Genomic DNA, 23,563 nt, shown 5'->3' with positions numbered 1-23,563 from the left:
ATGGGTTAAAGACCTAAATGTACGGCCAGACACTATAAAACTCTTAGAGGAAAATATAGGCAGAACAGTCTGTGACATACATCACAGCAAGATCCTTTTTGACCCACCTCGTAGAGAAATGGAAATAAAAACAAAAATAAACAAATGGGGCCTAATGAAATTTAATAGCTTTTGCACAGCAAAGGAAACCACAAACAAGACGAAAATACCACCCGCAGAGTGGGAGAAAATATCTGCAAATGAAGCAACTGACAAAAGATTAATCTTCAAAATATACAAGAAGCTCATGCAGCTCAATATCAAAAAAATAAACAATCCAATCCAAAAATGGGCAGAAGATCTAGATAGACATTCTCCAAAGAAGATATACAGATTGGCAACGAACACGTGAAAGAATGCCCAACATCACTAATTATTAGAGAAATGCAAATCAAAACTACAATGAGGTATCACCTCACACCCGTCAGAATGGGCAACATCAAAAAGTCTACAAACAATAAATGCTGGCGAGGGTGTGGAGAAAAGGAAACCCTCTTGCACTGTTGGTGGGAATATAAACTGACACAGCCACTATGGAGAACAGTATGGAGACTCCTTAGAAAACTAAAAATAGAACTACCGTATGACCCAGCAATCCCATTACTGGGCGTATACCCTGAGAAATCCGTAATTCAAAAAGAGTCATGTACCACGATGTTCATTGCAGCTATATTTACAGTAGCCAGGACATGGAAGCAACCTAAGTGTCCGTCGACAGATGAATGGATTAAGAAGATGTGGCACATATATACAGTGGAATATTACTCAGCCATAAAGAGAAATGAAATTGAGTTATTTGTAGTGAAGTGGATGGATGTAGAGTCAATCATACAGAGTGAAGTAAGTCAGGAAGAGAAAAACAAACACTGTATGCTAACACATATATATGGAATCTAAAAAAAAAAGGTTTTGGAGAACTTAGGGGCAAGAGAGGAATAAAGACACAGATTTAGAAAATAGACTTGAGGACACGGGTGGTGGGGGGGAGTGTAAGCTAGGACGAAATGAGAGAGTGGCATGGACATATATGCAGTACCAAATGTAAAACAGGTAGCTAGTGGGAAGCAGTCACATAGCACAGGGAGATCAGCTCGTTGCTTTGTGACCACCTAGTGGGGTGGAATAGGGAGGGTGGGAGGGAGACACAAGAGGCAGGGTATATGGGTATATATGTGTACATTATAGCTGATTCACTTTGTTATACAGCAGAAAGTAACACAACATTGTAAAGCAATTATACTCCAATAAAGATGTTTAAAAAAAAAGATTAAAAAATTAAAATGTCGGGCTGCCCTGGTGGCGCAGTGGTTGAGAGTCCACCTGCCGATGCAGGGGACAGGGGTTCGTACCCCAGTCCAGGAACATCCCACGTGCCGCGGAGCGACTAGGCCCGTGAGCCATGGCCGCTGAGCCTGCGCGTCCGGAGCCTGTGCTCCGCAATGGGAGAGTCCACAACAGTGAGAGGCCCACGTACCGCAAAAAAAAATAAAATAAAATAAAATAAAATGTCAAAGAAAAAAAAGAGGGAAATGTGAAAGACTTAATCCAGTGTTCAAATTATATAGACCTGAAATGCAATAAAGAGACAGTTATTGCTTTTAGAGAAGAAAGACTCAAAGTCCTGGCTAGGGGTTAACTTTGAAAGTAGTATTTTTACATCTTTCTAAAAAGGAAACATGGATATTTGAAACAGTATACATGGACAATTCATTTAGCAGTTATCAAAAGTATACCAAGTGCCAAGCACTGAGCTGTGCCCTGAGAAATTTTTTCAATGAATACAATTCTAACTTAGACTAGGTTTCCCCAGAAGCTGACCTTGAAACAATGATTTAAGTAATGATGATTTACTTGTGTGGTGGTCCCTGGAAGTACCAGTAGGGGAGTAGGACAGTGAAATGTGTAAAGGAAAGAAGCCAATAATTGAGCCAGTTATACTGAGCAGGTTATTGCTGTGGGCAGCTAGAGGGCAGCCCCAATGAATGAAGTGTAGGAGATAGTGAAAAATGCACCTGACAGTTGTCACCAACAAGGGGCAATTATCTCCCCCCTCTCATCCATCATTGGCTGATTGACTTGTCAGTTCTCTACAGTAAGATTTCTACCACTCTTTAGCTATATGGTCTTCAGGAAGTTTCTTGTGGTCAAAGCCAGTGGATACTTTCGGCATGGGCTTTGGGAAATCTGACTGCTTGGGTCTAAGTGTTGGCTCTTCCACTCACTATCTGTATGACCTTAGGCCAGTTCTTTAACATGGTCCCTATTTCTTCATCTGTTAAATGAGGAGAACAGCAACAACAATAACAACACAAGCAATTATACCTACCTCATAAGATTTTCATGATGATTAAATGAGTTAATACAGGTAAAGAGCTTAAAACAGTGCCTTGAGCAGAGTGGGTATTCAAATAATGTTTTATTATGATTTTTATTAGCTCTTGTGACATCTATGGTATTTAAAATGTTAACCACGCTTGTGTTGTGAAATTTTCTCTTATCCACATTTCTATGGAAGCGCACTTTCCAAGTGATCCTCCTGCCTCTCTAGCCATTCATCCATCTTATTGACTATTGACACTGTATTCTGTGTTTATGTGTTATATTTTTCAGGACTCCATCTTTAACCCTCTTTTGCTCAATCTATACCCCATACCAATGAGAATGTGTTCCTCTTAATGGCTTCAGTTTTTACTTCTCTCCAGTGATTTCTAATCTTGGATTTCTCTGTCTTCCAAAATATGCAGCTATACCACAGCACCTTCAAGTCCAGCTGACTAAAATGATAGTCCTATGTGAAAGATCCTCAAAACTTTTCACTGAATAGGTGTAGGATTGAACTCATTATCTTTTCCCTAGAACTGTTGATCTTTATTCCTCGAGTAGATGGTAAATAACACTTCCATCTAACAGGTAGCAACCAACCAGAAGCCAGGGAATCTGTCTTAGACTCCCTTGTTTCCCCAGTGCTTGGCCTAATGCCTGGTATCCAGTAGCTGGTAAATAAAAAGGTAACTGGCAGGATGGATAGATAGGTGTGAATGGAGGGGTAGCTAGATTGTTGAGTGAGTCTATAACTATAAATCTGTTTCGTTAAGTATTATCTCATGATCAAGTACAGTTGAAGGTCAAGGATGAGAAAGCACATCTTTAGTGGGACACACACCCAGTAAACCATTTTCTCCTGCTAAATTGTACACACATGACCCCTTTGGGATGAAAACCTCCATTGCTGTGATTGAACAGGCATTCAAATGGTATGTTTGTCTGAAATAATGTTATAGGCTATAAAAGTTTCCTCCTTTTTCCACAATTAAGAAATATCTACCCACATGATAGGAGAAACTACTTCTTTCTCATATCAAGTGATGGCCTAAAAATATAGATTATGTCTACCCTATTGAAATGAATTTAGGATGTAGAAAATATTCACTGGCATGAATGCAAATGGCTTACCATGTTTTTGTCAAAAATACTAGGCGTTCTAAACATTTTGACAGCGTAGTAAAATGTCACTAATTAAGGCTGATTAAGGCAAATTGTAATCATCGGCTTTTAGAGGAAAGTCAATTTCATTATTTGCAAATACATGTAATACGTATATAGCAATAGGCCAAGAAAAAGAAGAGGTGCCAGCTATGCATAATAAAGTAGCCTGCTGGGATAAGTTGGAAAATGGTTTGTAATTGTGTTATTAGTTGTTTCTATGATTGATAAGAAAATATTCCAGAACACTTAAAGACTCTTTTACTAATATTTTAAATAGCTTTTTTTATAATAGCATTTACACTAGTAGTTTTGTAAACTAAAGATTAAATAGACTAATAATTGTAGATCTCAACTATAATGAGTGCTATACTACCCAGTGGGTGAACAACAGCAATGCAACAAGAAAAAAAAATGGTGCTCAAAGATTATAAGGAGTTACTGACATTTAAACAGGTTGACATGTTAACCAAAGTTGGAAGATGATATGTTGACTGGATTTCTAATGCACAGCAAACACCCAAACCAAAATGAAACTGATAAAAACAGTACCTGTAATGAATGTCACTTACTTGGTTTTACCTATTCTAGGTACCACATTCTTTAATTCATGTCACAATCAGTAGTCTTGTAGGGTCTGTTTAGTACTGATGGTTATTTACAAAATATCTCAGGTACTTCTTTAACTCATAACTTCTTATAACTTTAGGGAGGCAACAGCAGGTTTAATTAAGAAAGACCAAACTTATGTCATGAAATAAGAAGCACAGGGGCTTCCCTGGTGGCGCAGTGGTTGAGAGTCCGCCTGCCAATGCAGAGGACACGGGTTCGTGCCCTGGTCCGGGAAGATCCCACATGCCGCGGAGCGGCTGGGCCCATGGGCCATGGCCGCTGAGCCTGCACGTCCGGAGCCTGTGCTGTGCGATGGGAGAGGCCGCAGTGGTGAGAGGCCCGTGTACTGCAAAAAACAAAACAAAACAAAATAAAAAATAAAAAGCGCAAGACTGTGCCGTATACGTTTTATTTGTCCATTGCCCTTCTCTACCTCGCTCTCTACTCTGGGTGGTTGATCTGTGTCATCATCGGTCTCCCATGCCCTCTGGCTTCCAATTGGTTTAGCCACTGGGGAGCCCTGGTAGGAAGTTGAAGAGAGAGGGCAGAGAGGTCAGGGTATTTATTCTTCTAGTACCCTACCTGTGAATTTGCTTCAGGCTGACTCTGTCCCTTGATAAAAGGTTACTGCTCTTCTCAAGGTGGTTTCTCCTCATGATTCTCAGCTTCTGGCCACTTCTCCCTCCCCTGATTTCTTGGGCCTAGATGTACTAACAGCTCCACTGCTGCAAGGCCAATACAAGTTTCTTGTATTAAATTTGGTGATTTTCCTACACTCTGATTATGTTATAATTTGTTCCTTTGTCAATAAATCTCTCAGATTATCCAGGCCAGATCACAGAGGAATATGTATATCAAGCTAAAGTATTCCAGAGGACCGTGGGGAGACATTGAAGGGTTTAAATGAGAGAGTGGGGTGATCAGATTTATATTAGTTATTACTGTGTCTACAGTGTAGAAGTTACATTGGAGAGTGGAGACTTGAGGCAGAGGAACTATGTACAGTCTATTGCAAACATGTAGACAGAAAATGTTGGAGCTTTGCCGTGGAAACGTGGGGAAAGAAGAAAGGAGTTCTGTATGAGAAAACTTAGTAACCAGTTATATATGGTGTTTGGTGAGGCTTAGGGAAAAATCTAGAATGTCTGTCAGATTTCCTGCTTAAGGAGTAAAGTAAGTGGTGGTTTTATTTCCTGTTTTCTATGGCATTATTTCCATTTTATGAAATCAGCTTAAAATGAAGATTATGTGGTGCTCAAAGAAAAGAAAAAGCAATCTTGTTATGTTTATTTTTAATATTCTAAAATAAAGTATTCCAGAGCAAAATCTATAGGGAATCTCCATCTTTGACTCACAGTGATACCAGAAAATAGCCTCGATGTAAGCCTGTCCTACTTACAGAATATAACTGTCATTGTTACAAGAAGTTTCCAATGTGCCTATCTGGTCTTGGATTGCCGCAGAAAAAAAGTTTTGAGAGCAAGTGGTTTATTTGGGAGTTGAGAGAAATATCAATAGGGGAATGAGAAAGTGAGACAGGTAAGGCAAGACAACCAGTAAAGGATGGTACATAATCAAGCAGTTTACCACCATGACCCACTAGAGCTTTATCCCACTGGGAGAACTCTGGAACCCTTATAAATCACATACCTCACAGATATCTCCCATAGCAAAAGCGTGCTAGAATATTCATACCCTAATGACTACCATCAGTCATTGGTTACAGGCTGTTCCTGGGAGGTAAGGTGGTGGGAGACTGGGCAGGGGAGCCTCAATTCCTTAGTGTATCTAGCCTACCACTTAGATGGCAAAGCAAACTTTATGACAACACAAAGCCTACAAAGAATGAAATGTCAGTGATGGTATTGGAGGTCAGGCTGTTGGGCAATGAAGTGATAAGGGCAAGGAGATGTGGGCATTCTGCTATAGGAGCTTTCGGAAAGATTACTCATATTTGGCTCTAAAGATTAAGAAAAGACACAGTAAGAGAGGGCAGACACCAGAAGCAAGAAGAACTACAATCCTGCAGCCTGTGGAACAAAAAATACATTCACAGAAAGATAGACAAGAAGAAAAGGCAGCGGGCTATGTACCAGATGAAGGAACAAGATAAAACCTCAGAAAAACAATTAAATGAAGTGGAGACAGGCAACCTTCCAGAAAAAGAATTCAGAATAATGATAGTGAAGATGATCCAGGACTTCAGAAAAAGAATGGAGGCAAAGATCGAGAAGATGCAAGAAATGTTTAACAAACACCTAGAACAATTAAAGAACGAACACCTAGAAGAATTAAAGAACAAACAAACAGAGATGAACAGTACAATAACTGAAATGAAAACTACACTAGAAGGAATCAATAGCAGAATAACTGAGGCAGAAGAATGGGTAAGTGACCTGGAAGACAGAATGGTGGAATTTACTGCCATGGAACAGAATAAAGAAAAAAGAATGAAAAGAAACAAAGACAGCCTAAGAGACCTCTGGGACAACATTAAACGCAACAACATTCACATTATAGGAGTCCCAGAAGGAGAAGAGAGAGAAAGGACCCGAGAAAATATTTGAAGAGATTACAGTTGAAAACTTCCCTAACATGGAAAAGGAAATAGCCACCCAAGTCAAGTCCAGGAAGCGCAGAGAGTCCCATACAGGATAAACCCAAGGAGAAACACACCGAGACACATAGTAATCAAATTGACAAAAATTAAAGACAAAGAAAAATTATTGAAAGCAACAAGGGAAAAATGACAAATAACATACAAGGGAACTCCCATAAGGTTAACAGCTGATTTCTCAGTAGAAGCTCTACAAGCCAGAAGGGAGTGGCATGATACATTAAAAGTGATGAAAGGGAAGAACCTACAACCAAGATTACTCTACCCAGCATGGATCTCATTCAGCTTCAGTGGAGAAATCAAAAGCTTTACAGACAAGCAAAAGCTGAGAGAATTCAGCACCATCAAACCAGCTCTACAACAAATGCTACAAGAACTTCTCTAAGTGGGAAACATGAGAAGAAAAGGACCTACAAAAGCAAACTCATAACAATTGAAAAAATGGTAATAGGAACATACATGTGGATAATTACCTTAAACGTGAATGGATTAAATGCTCCAACCAAAAGACACAGGATTGCTGAATGGATACAAAACCAAGACCCATATATATGCTGTCTACAAGAGACCCACTTCAGACCTAGGGACACATAGAGACTGAAAGTGATGGGTTGGAAAAAGATACTCCCCACAAATGGAAATCAAAAGAAAGGTGGAATAGCAATACTCATATCAGATAAAATAGACTTTAAAATAAAGAATGTTATAAGAGACAAGGAAGGTCACTACATAATGATCAAGGGATCAATCCAACAAGAAGATATAACAATTACAAATATATATGCACCCAACATAGGAGCACCTCAATACATAAGGCAACTGCTAACAGCTCTAAAAGAGGAAATCGACAGTAACACAATAATGGTGGGGGACTTTAACACCTCACTTACACCAATGGACAGATCATCCAAAATGAATATAATTAAGGAAACAGATGCTTTAAATGACACAATAGACCAGATAGATTTAATTGATATTTATAGGACATTCCATCCAAAAACAGCAGATTACACTTTCTTCTCAAGTGCACATGGAACATTCTCCAAGATAGAGCACATCTTAGGTCACAAATCAAGCCACAGTAAATTTAAGAAAATTGAAATTATATCAAGCATCTTTTCCGACCACAGAGCTGTGAGAGTAGAAATGAATTATTGGGGGAAAAAAACGTAAAAAACACAAACACATGGAGGCTAAACAATATGTTACTAAATAACCAAGAGATCACTGAAGAAACCAAAGAGGAAATCAAAAAATACCTAGAGACAAATGACAACGAAAACGTGATGATCCAAAATGTATAGGATGCAGCAAAAGCAGTTCTGAGAGGGAAGTTTATAGCAATATAAGCCTACCTCAAGAAACAAGAAAAATCTCAAATAAACAATCTAACCTCACACCTAAAGGAACTAGAGAAAGAAGAACAAAGAAAACCTGAAGTTAGTAGAAGGAAAGAAATCATAAAGATCACAACAGAAATAAATGAAATAGAAACAAAGAAAACAGTAGCAAAGATCAATAAAACTAAAAGCTAGTTCTTTGCCAAGATAACCAAAACAGATAAAACATTACCCAGACTCATCAAGAAAAAGAGGGAGAGGACTCAAATCAATAAAAAGAAATGAAAAAGGAGAAGTTACAACAGACACCACAGAAATACAAAGCATCCTAAGAGACTATTATAAGCAACTCCATGCCAATAAAATGGACAACCTGGAAGAAATGGACAAATTCTTAGAAAGGTATAACCTTCCAAGACTGAACCAGGAAGAAATAGAAAATATGAACAGACCAATCACAAGTAATGAAATTGAAACTGTGATTAAAAATCTTCCAACAAACAAAAGTCCAGCACCAGATGGCTTCACAGGTGAATTCTGTCAAACATTTAGAGAAGAGCTAACACCCATCCTTCTCAAACTCTTCCAAAGAATTGCAGAGGGAGGAACACTCCCAAACTCATTCTGTGAGGCCACCATCACCCTGATACCAAAACCAGACAAGATACTACAAAAAAGAAAATTACAGACCAATATCACTCATGAATATAGTTGTGAAAATCCTCAAGAAATTATTAGAAAACAGAATCCAACAACACATTAAAAGGATTATACACCATGATCAAGTGGGATTTATCCCAGGGATGCAAGGATTCTTCAATATATGCAAATCAATCAATGTGATACACCATATTAACAAATTGAAAAATAAAAACCATATGATCATCTCAATAGATGCAGAAAAAGCTTTTGACAAAATTCAGCACCCATTTATGATAAAAACTCTCCAGAAAGTAGGCATAGAACAAACCTACTTCAACATAATAAAAGCCATATATGACAAACCCACAGCAAACATCATTCTCAACGGTGAAAACCTGAAAGCATTTCCTCTAAGATCAGGAACAACACAAGAATGTCCACTCTCGCCACTGTTATTCCACATAATTTTGGAAGTGCTAGCCAGAGCAATCAGAGAAGGAAAAGAAATAAAAGGAATACAAATTGGAAGAGAAGAAGTAAAACTGTCAGTGTTTGCAGATGACATGATACTATACATAGAAAATCATAAAGATGCCACCAGAAAACTACTAGAACTAATCAATGCATTTGGTAAAGTTGCAGGATACAAAATTAATGCACAGATATCTCTTGCATTCCTATACAATAATTATAAGAATTCTGAAAGAGAAATTAAGAAAACACTCCCATTTACCGTTGCAACAAAAAGAATAAAATATCTAGGAATAAACCTACCTAGGGAGACAAAAGCCCTGTATGCAGAAAACTATAAGACACTGATGAAAGAAATTAAAGATGATACAAACAGATGGAGAGATAGACCATGTTCTGGGATTGGAATTATCAATATTGTGAAAATGACTATACTACCGAAAGCAATCTACATATTCAATGCAATCCCTATCAAAATACCAATGGCATTTTTTACAGAACTAAAACAAAAAATCTTAAAATTTGTATGGAGACACAAAAGACCCCGAATAGCCAAAACAGTCTTGAGGGGAAGAAAACGGAACTGGAGGAATCAGACTGCCTGACTTAAGGCTTTACTACAAAGCTACAGTAATCAAGACAATATGTTACTGGCACAGAAACAGAAATATAGATCAATAGAACAGGATAGAAAGCCCAGCGATAACCCCACACACCTGTGGTCAACTAATCTATGACAAAGGAGGCAAGAATACACAATGGAGAAAAGACAGCCTCTTCAATAAGTGGTGCTGGCAAAACTGGACCGCTACATTTAAAAGAATGAAAGTAGAACACTCCCTCACACCATTCACAAAAATAAGCTCAAAAGGCATTAGAAACCTAAATGTAAGACTGGGCACTATAATACTCTTAGAGGAAAACATAGGAAGAACACTCTTTGACCTAAATCACAGCAAGATCTTTTTTGATCCACCTCCTAGAGTAATGGAAATAAAAACAAAAATAAACAAATGGGACCTAATGAAACTTAAGAGCTTTTGCAATGCAAAGGAAACTACAAACAAGACGAAAAGACAACCCTCAGAATGGGAGAAAATATTTGCAAATGAATCAACAGACAAAGGATTAATTTCCAAAATATACAAACAGCTCATGCAGCTCAATATTAAAAAAACAACCCAATCCAAAAATGAGCAGAAGGCCTAAGTAGACATTTCTCCAAAGAAGACATAGAGATGGCTAAGAAGCACATGAAAAGCTGCTCAACATCACCAGTTAGAATGGGCATCATCAGAAAATCTACAAACAACAAATGCTGGAGAGGGTATGGAGAAAAGGGAACCCTCCTGGCACTATTGGTGGGAATGTAAATTGATACAGCCACTATGGAGAACAGTATGGAGGTTCCTTAAAAAACTAAAAATAGAATTATCATATGACCCAGCAATCCCACTACTGGGTATATACCCAGAAAAAAACGTAATTCAAGAAGACACATGCACCCCAATGTTCATTTCAGCACTATTTACAATAGCCAGGTTATGGAAGCAACCTCATTGCCCATCAACAGATGAGTGGATAAAGAAGATGTGGTACATGTATACAATGGAATATTACTCAGCCATGGAAAGGAACGAACTGGGTCATTTGTAGAGACGTGGATGCTTCTAGAGACTGTCATACAGAGTGAAGTAAGTCAGAAAGAGAAAAACAAATATCGTATATTAATGCATTTGTGTGGAACCTAGAAAAATGGTACAGTTGAACCGGTTTGTCGGGCAGAAATAGAGACACAGATGTAGAGAACAAACATATGGACACCAAGCAGGGAAAGTGGTGGGGAGGGGAGTGGTGATGGTGTGATGAATTGGGAGATTGGGATTGACATATATACACTAATATATATAAAATGCATAAGAACCTGCTCTATAAAAAAATAAACTACAATTCAAAAAAAAAGAGTAGTTTAAAGATTGCGGGAACATCCTTGGTAAAAAATGGAAATTAAGATGTGAACTACATCACTAGGAAGAGCATGAAAAGATAGATTCAGGGGAACCTGTTTGTGTGGATGAAAAGGAGAAGAAGGCATATGATTTAGATATGTCCTACTTGGGGCTGAGTAAATGGTTATGACAAATGCAGTTAGGAAGTGAGAAAAATCAGGTTAGTCAACGTGTTGGCACAGTGACTGAGGAAGAGAGAATAAGTAACAGGCTCTTTTTTTAGAAAGAAATAGTTCCTTTTCTATAGGTTCTGTTTTAGACATGTAGTGCTTGAGATGCTTTAGGGGATATTATGTGAAAAGGTCTTGCATTCAGTTATACAACTGTGTTAATGTACTATGTTAATAAATGTTTTATCCTGCTTTTAAAACTAAAAAAAAAGGAATAGACACAGTTAAATTTTCACATGTACTATTGATGTTCTAGATCACCTTCAGGAAGTTGGTTTAACAAAAACTTATGTTTGCCTTTGAAAAAAGTAAGAAATTCCATTGTCCATCATTCTAGCTGTAACACAATGAGCAATTTCTTTTATAAGTAATATAAAATGTGAGATAATATTTGGGTGTTAAATTTCAAATGTCTTCTCCAGAGTAACATTTACTCCCATGTATTCATTTTTCCTTCTTTTCCAGTTGAAAGAATTCAGAGTCAGTGGGATGAAGTACAGGAACACCTTCAGAACCGGAGGCAACAGTTGAATGAAATGTTAAAAGATTCAACACAATGGCTGGAAGCTAAGGAAGAAGCTCAGCAGGTCTTGGGGCAGGCCAGAGCCAAGCTTGAGTCATGGAAGGAGGGTCCCTACACAATGGATGCAATCCAAAAGAAAATCACAGAAACCAAGGTTAGTATCAAAGATATGTTCTTAAAATAAAATACACTGGATAAAATTATACCATGGATTAAAATCTACTGATTTTTAATGTTAATTTATGAAAAGAAAGCAAGCTGAAATGAACAGTAGTCTTTGCAGTCAAAGTAAAGTAGAGATTAGAGGAAAATTGATGGCTAATATCAATGTTAAAATTAATTTTGTTTAATAAATTAGATACAGTGGTGTGGTTTTCACATTGCATCATCTTTTAAGAGCTCTTCAAAATTGTTGCGCGTACTTCTGTAGTATCATGAAGTCAATCAGGTGGACTTAATTCCTTCTTAGAAAAAGTAACAGGTCTACTCCTTCCTACTTTATTTGAGGGCACTGAATGGAGAAGGGAAGGGTGGATATGAGAATAAGGTAGGGATAAGGTGTACTCTCACTTTCTCCTCCCATTTTCTGACCTCCAGCCCAACTTCCCTTCTTTCTCTTCCTTTTCTTCTTCTTCCTCTCTCCCCCCCAACCAAACTTCATCATATATTTGTCCACTTAATAATCTAGAACTTTTCAGGATAAATGAAACAGAAAAAGGAAGGGAAAGGAAATTTGTTTGACTGTGTATTATCAAGCACCAGGCGTGGTACTTTATAAATATTGAATCCTTTCAAACCTCATATTTATAGGTCAGTTTGGAAGGACCTTAAATGCTAAACAATGGGTAGTCCTTAGGGGATTTTAAGCAGAGAAGTGGCATAGTGAGAACTTGATCACATTGAAGACAACACTCTATAGGGTTTTTTTCTGGTAGGAAAAGGCCTTCTGCTAAACACGTATTTGAATCTCAGATTGCCTATGTCATCTGAGAAAAAAGCCATATAGTTTTCTTGCATGGAATGGCCCCCATTTCTAAATTAATCATTGTTTAGACTATGCTGAGTCACAGAGCATATTTATTTACACTAGGTTTATTTGAAAAATAAACCCTGAAATCTCAGTAGCTGAATACAATGGTGATTAATTCCTTGGTTGTGTTCTAGTTCAATAGAGGTCAAAGAACCCTTCTTGGGAGCTCTCTCCTAAATGGTGACTTGGGGGTCCAAACTTTTCTAATTTTATCAAACTATAATTTTAAAATCATGGCTGCCCAAAGTCACCACAGAAGAGTAAGAGAGAATGTGGTCAAGACATGGGGTTTTATGGCCAGGCCTCGAGATTATGGACATCACTTCCACCCAAAACCCATTGACCAGAACTTGTTCCCAATTTAATTTCAGGAAGAATAAATGGGAGTAATGAACTAGTGAACTTTTAGCCAGTCCTTGTCATAGCTAGTTTTCCAAAGGGTCTGAACAGCAACGAGGACAGGATTTTTATTATATGACAAGAATGTTAGAAAGCCACATAGGATTTTACAAACGTATCAGTACCTTTGTTGGAGGCAACATCTAGATGAATAAAAATTCTCTCTTTCACAAGATACTTTTTACCACTAAGATTTTCTCCCTTTGATGAGCATAGATGAATTAGGAATTTCTAATGATGGTTTGGCCCATTTTTCACTTGACTATGTGAAACAGAATCCATGTGGTTATTCTTGAGGGTTCTGGTCTTATCCATCATGTACGCAGTATGTTATGCTATTTCTTTTTTCCTCTCAAAAATTTAGGGTTCTGTGAATCTAGCGGATCACGGAACAAAGTGGTTAACTGGTCAGGAGAAATTACCAGGGAAAAATAATTTGGATTGGACCCTTGAGTTAGACGAGGGAAAGGAGAGATGAGAGGCATATAGAGACAGAGTTGATCAGGGCAACAAGACTCTGAAATTTGGCAATTGAGAAATACTCTTTTTTTTTTTTTTTTTTTTTTTTTTTTTGTGGCACGCGGGCCTCTCACTGCTGTGGCCTCTCCCGTTGCGGAGCACAGACTCCGGATGCGCAGGCTCAGCAGCCATGGCTTACGGGCCCAGCCGCTCCGCAGCATATGGGATCTTCCCAGACCGGGGCACGAACCCGTGTCCCCTGCATCGGCAGGCGGACTCTCAACCACTGCACCACCAGGGAAGCCCGAGGAATACTCTTAAAACATACAGGAATCCTAAAGTGATAGCAAGAAGGATTGGGGTTTAATAGCTTTTGGAAAAGCAAGGAGCTTTAAATAAGAGACAGAAAGAGTTGCAAAAGAAAGTATGAAAGGAGGAAACAAAACAATTTTTTCATCAAAATGAGTAAGGTGTTTTGGACACCTGAAACAAAGACAAGATTGTATTATATTTGCTATTCTTGTCAAACTTTTGAAATAAAAATTTGCTTTTGAATAGTCCATCTAAAACTGCATCTTAAAAATGGCTCAGCCATTATCTTTGGAAACTTATGTTTTTGTTTGTATTATATGTTTAGGAATTTAATGATATATATTGCTGTAACTTCACTGTAAGTTCCTAACATAAAGAAGACTAAAGCTGTAATTTTCCTGTCCATTTCCTAAATGACATATGCTAAAACTAAAAGTAATACTAACCCTAATAACTAACATTTAGTGAGTACTTGGCTATTTGTCAAAAACTGTGCTAACCACTTCACATATATTGGCTTATTTCATCCTCCCAAACACTTTCCATGAAAAGTACTATTATTGTTCCCTGTTTACAGATAAGTAAATGGAAAGCCTAGAGAAGTTCAGTAACTCCTCTTTAAAAGCAGCGGAGTTGGGATACGAATGCATAGCAATTACTCTTTTTTTTTACATCTTCATTGGAGTATAATTGCTTTACAGTGGTGTGTTAGTTTCTGCTTTATAACAAAGTGAATCAGCTATACATATACATATATCCCCATATCTCCTCCCTCTTTTGTAAACGACCTCACAGATTTCCTCCTTAACCGGTTGTCTGTGTGGCTAAAACAAATCAAGAAAAACACCGTGAGGATCAGAAAGGGAGACCATTGTAGTTGTGAACTGACAAATAAGATTATATTACTGATAAGCCAACAGGTGGAAAATGAAAGCAGTGAAACAGTATACCAGGGAGAAGTTTTCATATTTTGTTTTACTGTGAAAAACTAAAAAGATAATTGCAAATTGTATTCCATTTTTAATGAAACTACAATGTTTAATTCTTATAAAAGGAGCCTTATAAAATCAGGGAGCCTTAAACAGTGGAGGGCTGCCTTTATGTCTAATGTGTTATCATTCCTGAATGATATTAGCTGGCTTATCACTTACAATTTTATTTGAGGAAGAAAGTGTGAAAATAGACATATTAGACAATGGTTAATTTGACAAGGATCTCCTTGCTCCATGAATTCTTTCTTAGTCTATGTGTCTAGGGTTAACAAGAGAGCTTGGTGAGCCTCGTAAGGCAGTCATCAGGCTGTCTCTATAGAATTGGAGAGCTGTGATTACAGCAGCCAGCCTCCTTTGGAGCAGCATCGCTGATGACTGCCCTCCCTGTGGCAATGAAATGGTTTCAAAGCCAACCACCACACCGTTACACTCTTTGAAAACTTAAACCAGTCACCATACCTGAGCTAAAGAAAAAAATCACTCATAATTCTGATATTTTCATGATTCATAATTGCTAACCTCTGTCTATAATCTCTTCCATTTCTTTTTTTCTTTTTCTTTTTGGCCGCACCACACGGCTTAAGGGATTTTAGTTCCCCGACGAGGGATTGAACCCAGGCCCTCGGCAGTGAGAGCATGGAGCCCTAACCACTGGACTGCCAGGGAATTCCCCTCACTTCCATTTCTTATCTACATATTTTTAATTGTCTTCAGAATGTAGATAAAATTTTGAATTCTGATTTTAAAGTTAGTATTATATAAATATATATGTTGCTACATAACTTTGAATAATTATCATTTTTAATTATAATATTTCATTAAGTTCCATCTTTCACCATTTCCCTACTAATTAGACACTTAGAAAACCTCCACTCTTGGTTAGAAAAAATAGTGGAGAAAAAATTGGAATAACAACAGCCCCTTCACAAAGTAGAACTGAAATCTGAGATAGCATCTGGGAAAAGTCCATCTTGAAAGCATAGACAAGGTGGAAGGAGATAGAAACAGTAAGTATTTGGCAAAAGAATAGACTGTAGATAGCCCATCGTGTCAATAATTAATGAGTAGATCATTAAATGATGCCCATAATGTATGTTCAGTTTCTTTCTTTCCTATATAACCCTTAATTTTTTGGAAACAAAAACATAAGTTGAGTAAGTACTTGATTTTGATAACTGCATGGCTTCATTTGCTCTTCTACATGGTCCTAGTAAAACAATAATGCTCTTTTGAGATAGAAAGACAGATATTAGGGGAAATCATACAGGATTTCCGTCCTAATCAGAAAGCCTGCCAAAAGGCTATGGCAGAATCCTATGAGAGATGATGCCATTTAACTTTCATAAGAGGTCAGATGGTATGCCTTTGGCACCTAAAACTGCCAGCAATGGTCATCATGGGATTTCTTTTTTTTTTTTAACATCTTTATTGGGGTATAATTGCTTTACAATGGTGCGTTAGTTTCTGCTTTATAACAAAGTGAATCAGTTATACATATGTTCCCATATCTCTTCCCTCTTACGCCTCCCTCCCTCCCACCCTCCCTCCCTCCCTATCCCACCCCTCCAGGCAGTCACAAAGCACCGAGCTGATATCCCTGTGCTATGCGGCTGCTTCCCACTAGCTATCTACCTTACGTTTGGTAGTGTATATATGTCCATGCCTCTCTCTCGCTTTGTCACAGCTCACCCTTCCCCCTCCCCATATCCTCAAGTCCGTTCTCCAGTAGGTCTGTGTCTTTATTCCTGTCTTACCCCTAGGTACTTCATGACATTTTTTTTCTTAGATTCCATATATATGTGTTAGCGTACGGTATTTGTCTTTCTCTTTCTGACTTACTTCACTCTGTATGACAGACTCTAGGTCCATCCACCTCATTACAAATAGCTCAGTTTCGTTTCTTTATATGGCTGAGTAATATTCCATTGTATATATGTGCCACATCTTTATCCCTTCATCTGATGATGGGCACTTAGGTTGTTTCCATCTCCAGGCTATTGTAAATAGAGCTGCAATGAACATTTTGGTACGTGACTCTTTTTGAATTATGGTTTTCTCAGGGTATATGCCCAGTAGTGGGATTGCTGCGTCATATGGTAGTTCTATTTGTAGTTTTTTAAGGAACCTCCATACTGTTCTCCATAGTGGCTGAACCAATTCACATTCCCAGCAGCAGTGCAAGAGTGTTCCCTTTTCTCCACACCCTCTCCAGCATTTATTGTTTTAGATTTTTTGATGATGGCCATTCTGACTGGTGTGAGATGATATCTCATTGTAGTTTTGATTTGCATTTCTCTAAGGATTAATGATGTTGAGCATTGTTTCATGTGTTTGTTGGCAGTCTGTACATCTTTTTTGGAGAAATGTCTATTTAGGTCTTCTGCCCATTTTTGGATTGGGTTGTTTGTTTTTTGTTATTGAGCTGCATGAGGTGCTTGTAAATTTTGGAAATTAATCTATTGTCAGTTGCTTCATTTGCAAATATTTTCTCCCATTCTGAGGGTTGTCTTTTGGTCTTGTTTATGGTTTCCTTTGCTGTGCAAAAGCTTTGAAGTTTCACTAGGTCCCATTTGTTTATTTTTGTTTTTATTTCCATTTCTCTAGGAGGTGGGTCAGAAAGGATCTTGCTGTGATTTATGTCCTGGAGTGTTCTGCCTATGTTTTCCTCTAAGAGTTAGATAGTTTCTGGCCTTACAGTTAGGTCTTTAATCCATTTTGAGCTTATTTTTGTGTATGGTGTTAGGGAGTGATCTAATCTCATACTTTTACATGTACCTGTTCAGTTTTCCCAGCACCACTTATTGAAGAGGCTGTCCTTTCTCCACTGTACATTCCTGCCTCCTTTATCAAAGATAAGGTGACCATATGTGTGTGGGTTTATCTCTGGGTTTTCTATCCTGTTCCATTGATCTATCTTTCTGTTTTTGTGCCAGTACCATACTGTCTTGATTACTGTAGCTTTGTAGTATAGTCTGAAGTCAGGGAGCCTGATTCCTCCAGCTCTGTGTTTCGTTCTCAAGATTGCTTTGGCTATTTGGGGTCTTCTGTGTTTCCTTACAAATTGTGAAATGTTTTTTCTAGTTCTGTGAAAAATGCCAGTGGTAGTTTGATAGGGATTGCATTGAGTCTATAGATTGCTTTGGGTAGTAGAGTCACTTTCACAATGTTGATTCTCCCAATCCAAGAACATGGTTTATCTCTCCATCTGTTTGTATCATCTTTAATTTCTTTCATCAGTGTCTTATAATTTTCTGCATACAGGTCTTTTGTCTCCTTAGGTAGGTTTATTCCTAGATATTTTATTCTTTTTGTTGCAGTGGTAAATGGCAGTGTTTTCTTGATTTCACTTTCAGATTTTTCATCCTTAGTGTATAGGAATGCCAGAGATTTCTGTGCATTAATTTTGTATCCTGCTACTTTACCAAATTCATTGATTAGCTCTAGTAGTTTTCTGGTAGCATCTGTAGGATTCTCTATGGATAGTATCATGTCATCTGCAAACAGTGACAGCTTTACTTCTTCTTTTCCAATTTGGAGGGATTTCTTTTATTTGGCAGAATCTTGGTTTATTTCACAACCTGTTTCCCGGGCTATTAAGATTGGTCCAAACTTGCCAGTGGATTCTTTGGAAAAATTATTTCTTGATGATTTTAAACTTTCTTTTCCAGTGTAGAGAGATTTACCCAGGCTCAGAATTTTCATTTATTTTTTTCCCCTTTCATCCTTTGAAAGAGAAATTCCTTTTTTTGTCTCTCTTGTGATTGCTTTTGTGTCAAATTCAGCATAAAAGCTTTTCAAACGTGACGGCATTAGCTGTTTTGTGCTTGGCTGAGCTAAGAGTACATGAATTCAGTAGAGAAGTGAAATCTTATTTGAGCCTAGCTGATTTAGCTATATAATACTTAAAACTATCTGAGGTGAGAAACCCAATAGTTTATCAAATTATTAAATAAAGATTTCCAAGGCTGCAAAATATCTGTGTTTTGAAGACATTCTTTAGGGAACTTGAAATGTAGATACACTGTAATCATGTAATTAATTTTAAAAGTTGAACTTGTTATATGTAGTAAATCTGATAGCTATTTGAGGATTGCAAATTATTTTACCAGGGAAGAAACTAATCAGAGAGAATTTTTTTTTTCAAATATGGAATTAGAGCCTTGTCATTTTCATTATTTGAGGGGATGGGTGGCATTAGATAGTATCCTTATCTACCAAAAAGATATATACAGTAATGGAAGCTAAATTCTCCTTTCATACATTTTATTTACTCTTAGGATGAGCACAAAATTAAATCAGCAAATTGACCCACCCTGGTAGTTTGAGGTTTGGATTTCTGATACAGTAATGAAAAACATTATCAGAAAACTTCTTCGTAGGACCTGCCATTTTTTCATGTAGTTTCTTTATTCCCTTTTGTTCTCCCCTAAAGATCCCACATGATTAAGAAGAAAGAATCAATAACCTGATAGTCCTTTTCCTCCCAAAGTATGTATAAAGCTATTAAATTTCTCAAAGCACACAAACAGAGTGCTTCCTACATCACTGATAGAGCACAGGAAAAATAATGGGTGGTTTTCCAGATACTGCTATAGTATATAAATATTTAATGCAGAGTCACAAAGACTTGGATAGCATTATGCTCTGATTGCACCATATTTTGCCTTATTTCCTTTTCACACTTTAACTTATTCCATGCTTGAAAATATAATGTGGCAACTCTGTAAATCCACTCCTCCATAAAAGCAGCAAATGCAAAATTGTTAAAATTGCCTTTTCTAAACTCTGGAAATTAACCAGAGGTTGGCAACAATATGTAAACTACTGAACTTCACTAAGAACAGCAGGGTTTGAGGGTTTTTAACTTGGCCTTTTCCCATCAGTTTCTCCCAGCTACACAGTAGCCTTAAAAATTAATAGTCTTACAGCTACCAGAGAAAAAGAATAGAACTTGTATTGAGCATGTTTTCTGACCACAACAGTATGAAACTAGAAATCAATTACAGAAAGAAAAATGAGAAAGGAACAAACATTTGGAGACTAAACAATAGGCTACTAAAAAAGTAATGGGTCAATGAAGAAATTAAAGGGAAAATCAGAAAATACCTCAAGACAAATGAAAATGGAAACACAAAACTCCAAAATCTATGGGATGCAGCAAAAGCTGTTCTAAGCGGGAAGTTTATAATGATGCAGGCCTTCCTCAAGAAAAAAGAAAAATCTCAAACAAGCAACCTAACATACCATCTAAAGGAATTAGAAAAAGAACAAAGAAAGCCCAAAGTCTTCAGAAGGAAGGAAATAATAAATATAGGAGAAGAAATAAATAGAAACAAAGTAAAACAAAAAAATAGAAAAGATCAGTGAAACCAAGAGCAGGTTTTTTGAAAAGATAAACAAAATTGATAAACTTTTAGCCAGGCTCACCAGGAAGAAAAGAGAGAAGACTCAAATAAACAAAATAAGAAATGAAAGAAGAGAAATAACAACCAATACTAGAGAGATACAAATAATCTTAAGAGAATACTACGAACAGTTATACACCAACAAATTGGACAACCTAGAAGAAAATGGACAATTTTCTAGAAACATACAACCTGCCAAGACTGAATCAAGAAGAAACAGCCAATTTGAACAGACCAGTCACTAGTAGTGAAATTGATTTTCTAGTAAAAAAAAAAACCAAACCTCTCAGCAAAGAATAGTCCAGGACCAGACAGCTTCATAGGAGAATTCTACCAAACATATTAAAGAACTTAAACCTATCCTCAAACTATTCCAAAAAATTGAAGAGGACAGAATACTCCAAAATTCATTGTATGAGGCTGCCATTACCCTAGTATGCAAACCAGACAAAGGCACTACAAAAAAAAAAAGACACGAAAATTATAGGCCAATATCTTTGATGCATATAAATGCAAAAACCTCAACAAAATATTAGCAAACCAAATCCAACAATGTGTAAAAAGGATCATACATCATGATCAAGTTGGATTAAGGATGGTTCAGTGTTTGCAAATCAATATAATATACCACATTAACAAAAGGAAAGATAAAAAAACACATGATCACCTCAGTAGATGCAGAAAAAGCATTTGACAGAATTCAACATCTGTTAATGATAAAAAACAAACAAAAACTCTCAACAAAGTGAGTATAGAGGGGACATATCTCAACATAATAAAGGCCATTTATGACAGAGCCACAGGTAACATCATACTCAATAGTGAAAAGCTGAAAGCCTTTCCTCTAAATTCAGGAATAAGACAAGGAAGCCTACTCTCACCACTTCTATTTAACATAGTATTGGCAGTCTTAGCCACAGCAATCAGACAAGAAAAAGAAATAAAAGGCATCGAAATTGAAATGAAAGAAGTAAAACTAACTATTTGCAGATAACATGATGCTTTATATAGAAAACCCTAAAGTCTCCACCCAAAAACTAGTAGAACTCAGAAATGAATTCAGCAAATTTGCAGGATACAAGAGTAATATACAGAAGTCTGTTGCTTTTCTATATACTAATAAATATTGGAAAGAGAAAGTTAAAAAAAAATCCTGTTTAAAATCACATCGAAAAAGAATAAAATACCTTGGAATAAACGTAACCAAAGACATGAAAGACCTATACTCTGATGAAGGAAATTGAAGATGATGCAAAGAAATGGAAAGATATTTCATGCTCTTGGATTGGAAGAATTAATATTGTTAAAATGGCCATAGTACCCAAAGGAATCTACAGATTTAATGCTACCCCTATCAAAATACCCATGACATTTTTCACAGAACTAGAACAAATAATCCTAAAATTCATATGAAACCATAAAAGACCCCAAATTGCCAAAGCAATCTTTAGAAAAAAGAAAAAAGTTGGAAGTATCACCTTCTCGGACTACAGTAATCAAAACAGCATGGTATTGGCACAAATAGACACGTGGATAAATGGAACATAGTAGAGAGCCCAGAGATAAACCCACACACCTATGGTTAATTAATCTATGCCAAAGGAGGCTGAAGTATACAAGGGAGAAAAGACAGTCTCTTCAACAAGTGGTGCTGGGAAAACTGGACAGCTACATGTAAAAGAATGAGATTAGAACATTTCCTCACACCATATACAAAAATAAACTCAAAATGGATTAAAGACCTAAATGTAAGACCTGAAACCATAAAACCCCTAGAGGAGAATATAGGCAGAACACTTTCTGACATAAATCATAGCAACATTATTTTTGGATCTCTTTCCTAAGGCAAAAGAAATAAAAGCGAAAATAAGTGGGACCTAATTAAACTTAAAGGCTCTTGCACAGCAAAGGAAACCGTCAACAAAATGAAAAGACAACCTACAGACTGGGAGAAAATATTTGCAAATGATGCTACTGACAAGGGATTAATCTCCAAAATATACAGACAGCTCATACAGCTTAGTATCAGAAAACCAACCCAATCAAAAAATGGGAAGAAGACTTGAGTAGACATTTTTCCAAAGAAAACGTTCTGATGGCCAATAGGCACATGAAAAGGCACATTTGCTAATTATTAGAGAAATGCAAATCAAAACAGCAGTGAGATAGCACCTCACACCTGTCAGAATGGCTATCATCAAAAGATCTACAAATAACCAGTGTTGACAAGGATGTGAAGAAAAAGGAAGCCCTTTGTACACTTTTGGTGGGTATATAAATTGGTGCAGCCACAATGGAAAACAGTATGAAGGTTCCTCAAAAAACTAAAAGTAGAACTACCATATGATCCAGCAATTCCACTCCTGTGTACATATCTGAAAAAAATGAAAACACTAATTTGAAAAGATACATGCACCCCAGTATTCATAGCAGTGCTAATTATAATTACCAAGATATGGAAGCAACCCAAATGCCCATCAACAGATGAATGTATAAAGAAGATGTGGTATATATACACACACACACACACACACACACACACACACACACACACACACACATACATACATACATACATACATACATACATACATACATACAATGAAATATTAGTCATGAAAAAGAATGAAATTCTGCCATTTGTAGCAGTGTGGATGGACCTAGAGAATATTATACTGAGTGAAATAAGCCAGACAGAGAAAGACAGTGTGTATTACTTATATGTGGAATCTAAAATATATTACAAATGAACGTATATGCAAAACAGAAACAGACTCACAGACTGAATGTTTTCCCCTGAGATCAGGAACAAGATAAAGGTGACTGCTCTCACCACTTCTATTTACCACGGTACTGGCAGTTCAGGATGGGAAAATAGGCAAGAAAAAATAGATAAAAATCATCCAGATTGGAAAGGAAGAAGTAAAACTATATCTATTTGCAGATGACATAATCTTGTATATAGATGATCCTAAGGAATACACTAAAAATGTAATTCGGCAAATTTGCAGGATCCAAGATCAAAATGCAAAAATCAATTATTTTTCTATATACTAGCAA

At 37.0% G+C, this 23,563-nt stretch overlaps 1 protein-coding gene across 1 annotated transcript in view; it reads left to right on the top strand.

Annotated features, from left to right (window-relative positions):
* The window catches only part of DMD (dystrophin), a 2,251,544-nt gene that overhangs the window by 1,678,509 nt on the left and 549,472 nt on the right, over window positions 1–23,563 (top strand). The window contains exon 53 of the mRNA XM_049704774.1: window positions 11,849–12,060. Within this exon, the coding sequence (XP_049560731.1) occupies window positions 11,849–12,060 (212 nt within the window). The remainder of the gene's footprint in view (window positions 1–11,848; window positions 12,061–23,563) is intronic.

This window comes from Orcinus orca, chromosome X (assembly GCF_937001465.1).
Source record: "Orcinus orca chromosome X, mOrcOrc1.1, whole genome shotgun sequence".
Taxonomy (NCBI): Eukaryota; Metazoa; Chordata; class Mammalia; order Artiodactyla; family Delphinidae; genus Orcinus; species Orcinus orca.
Note: the sequence above shows the minus strand (reverse complement) of the source record. Positions and strands in the feature narration are given on the sequence as shown.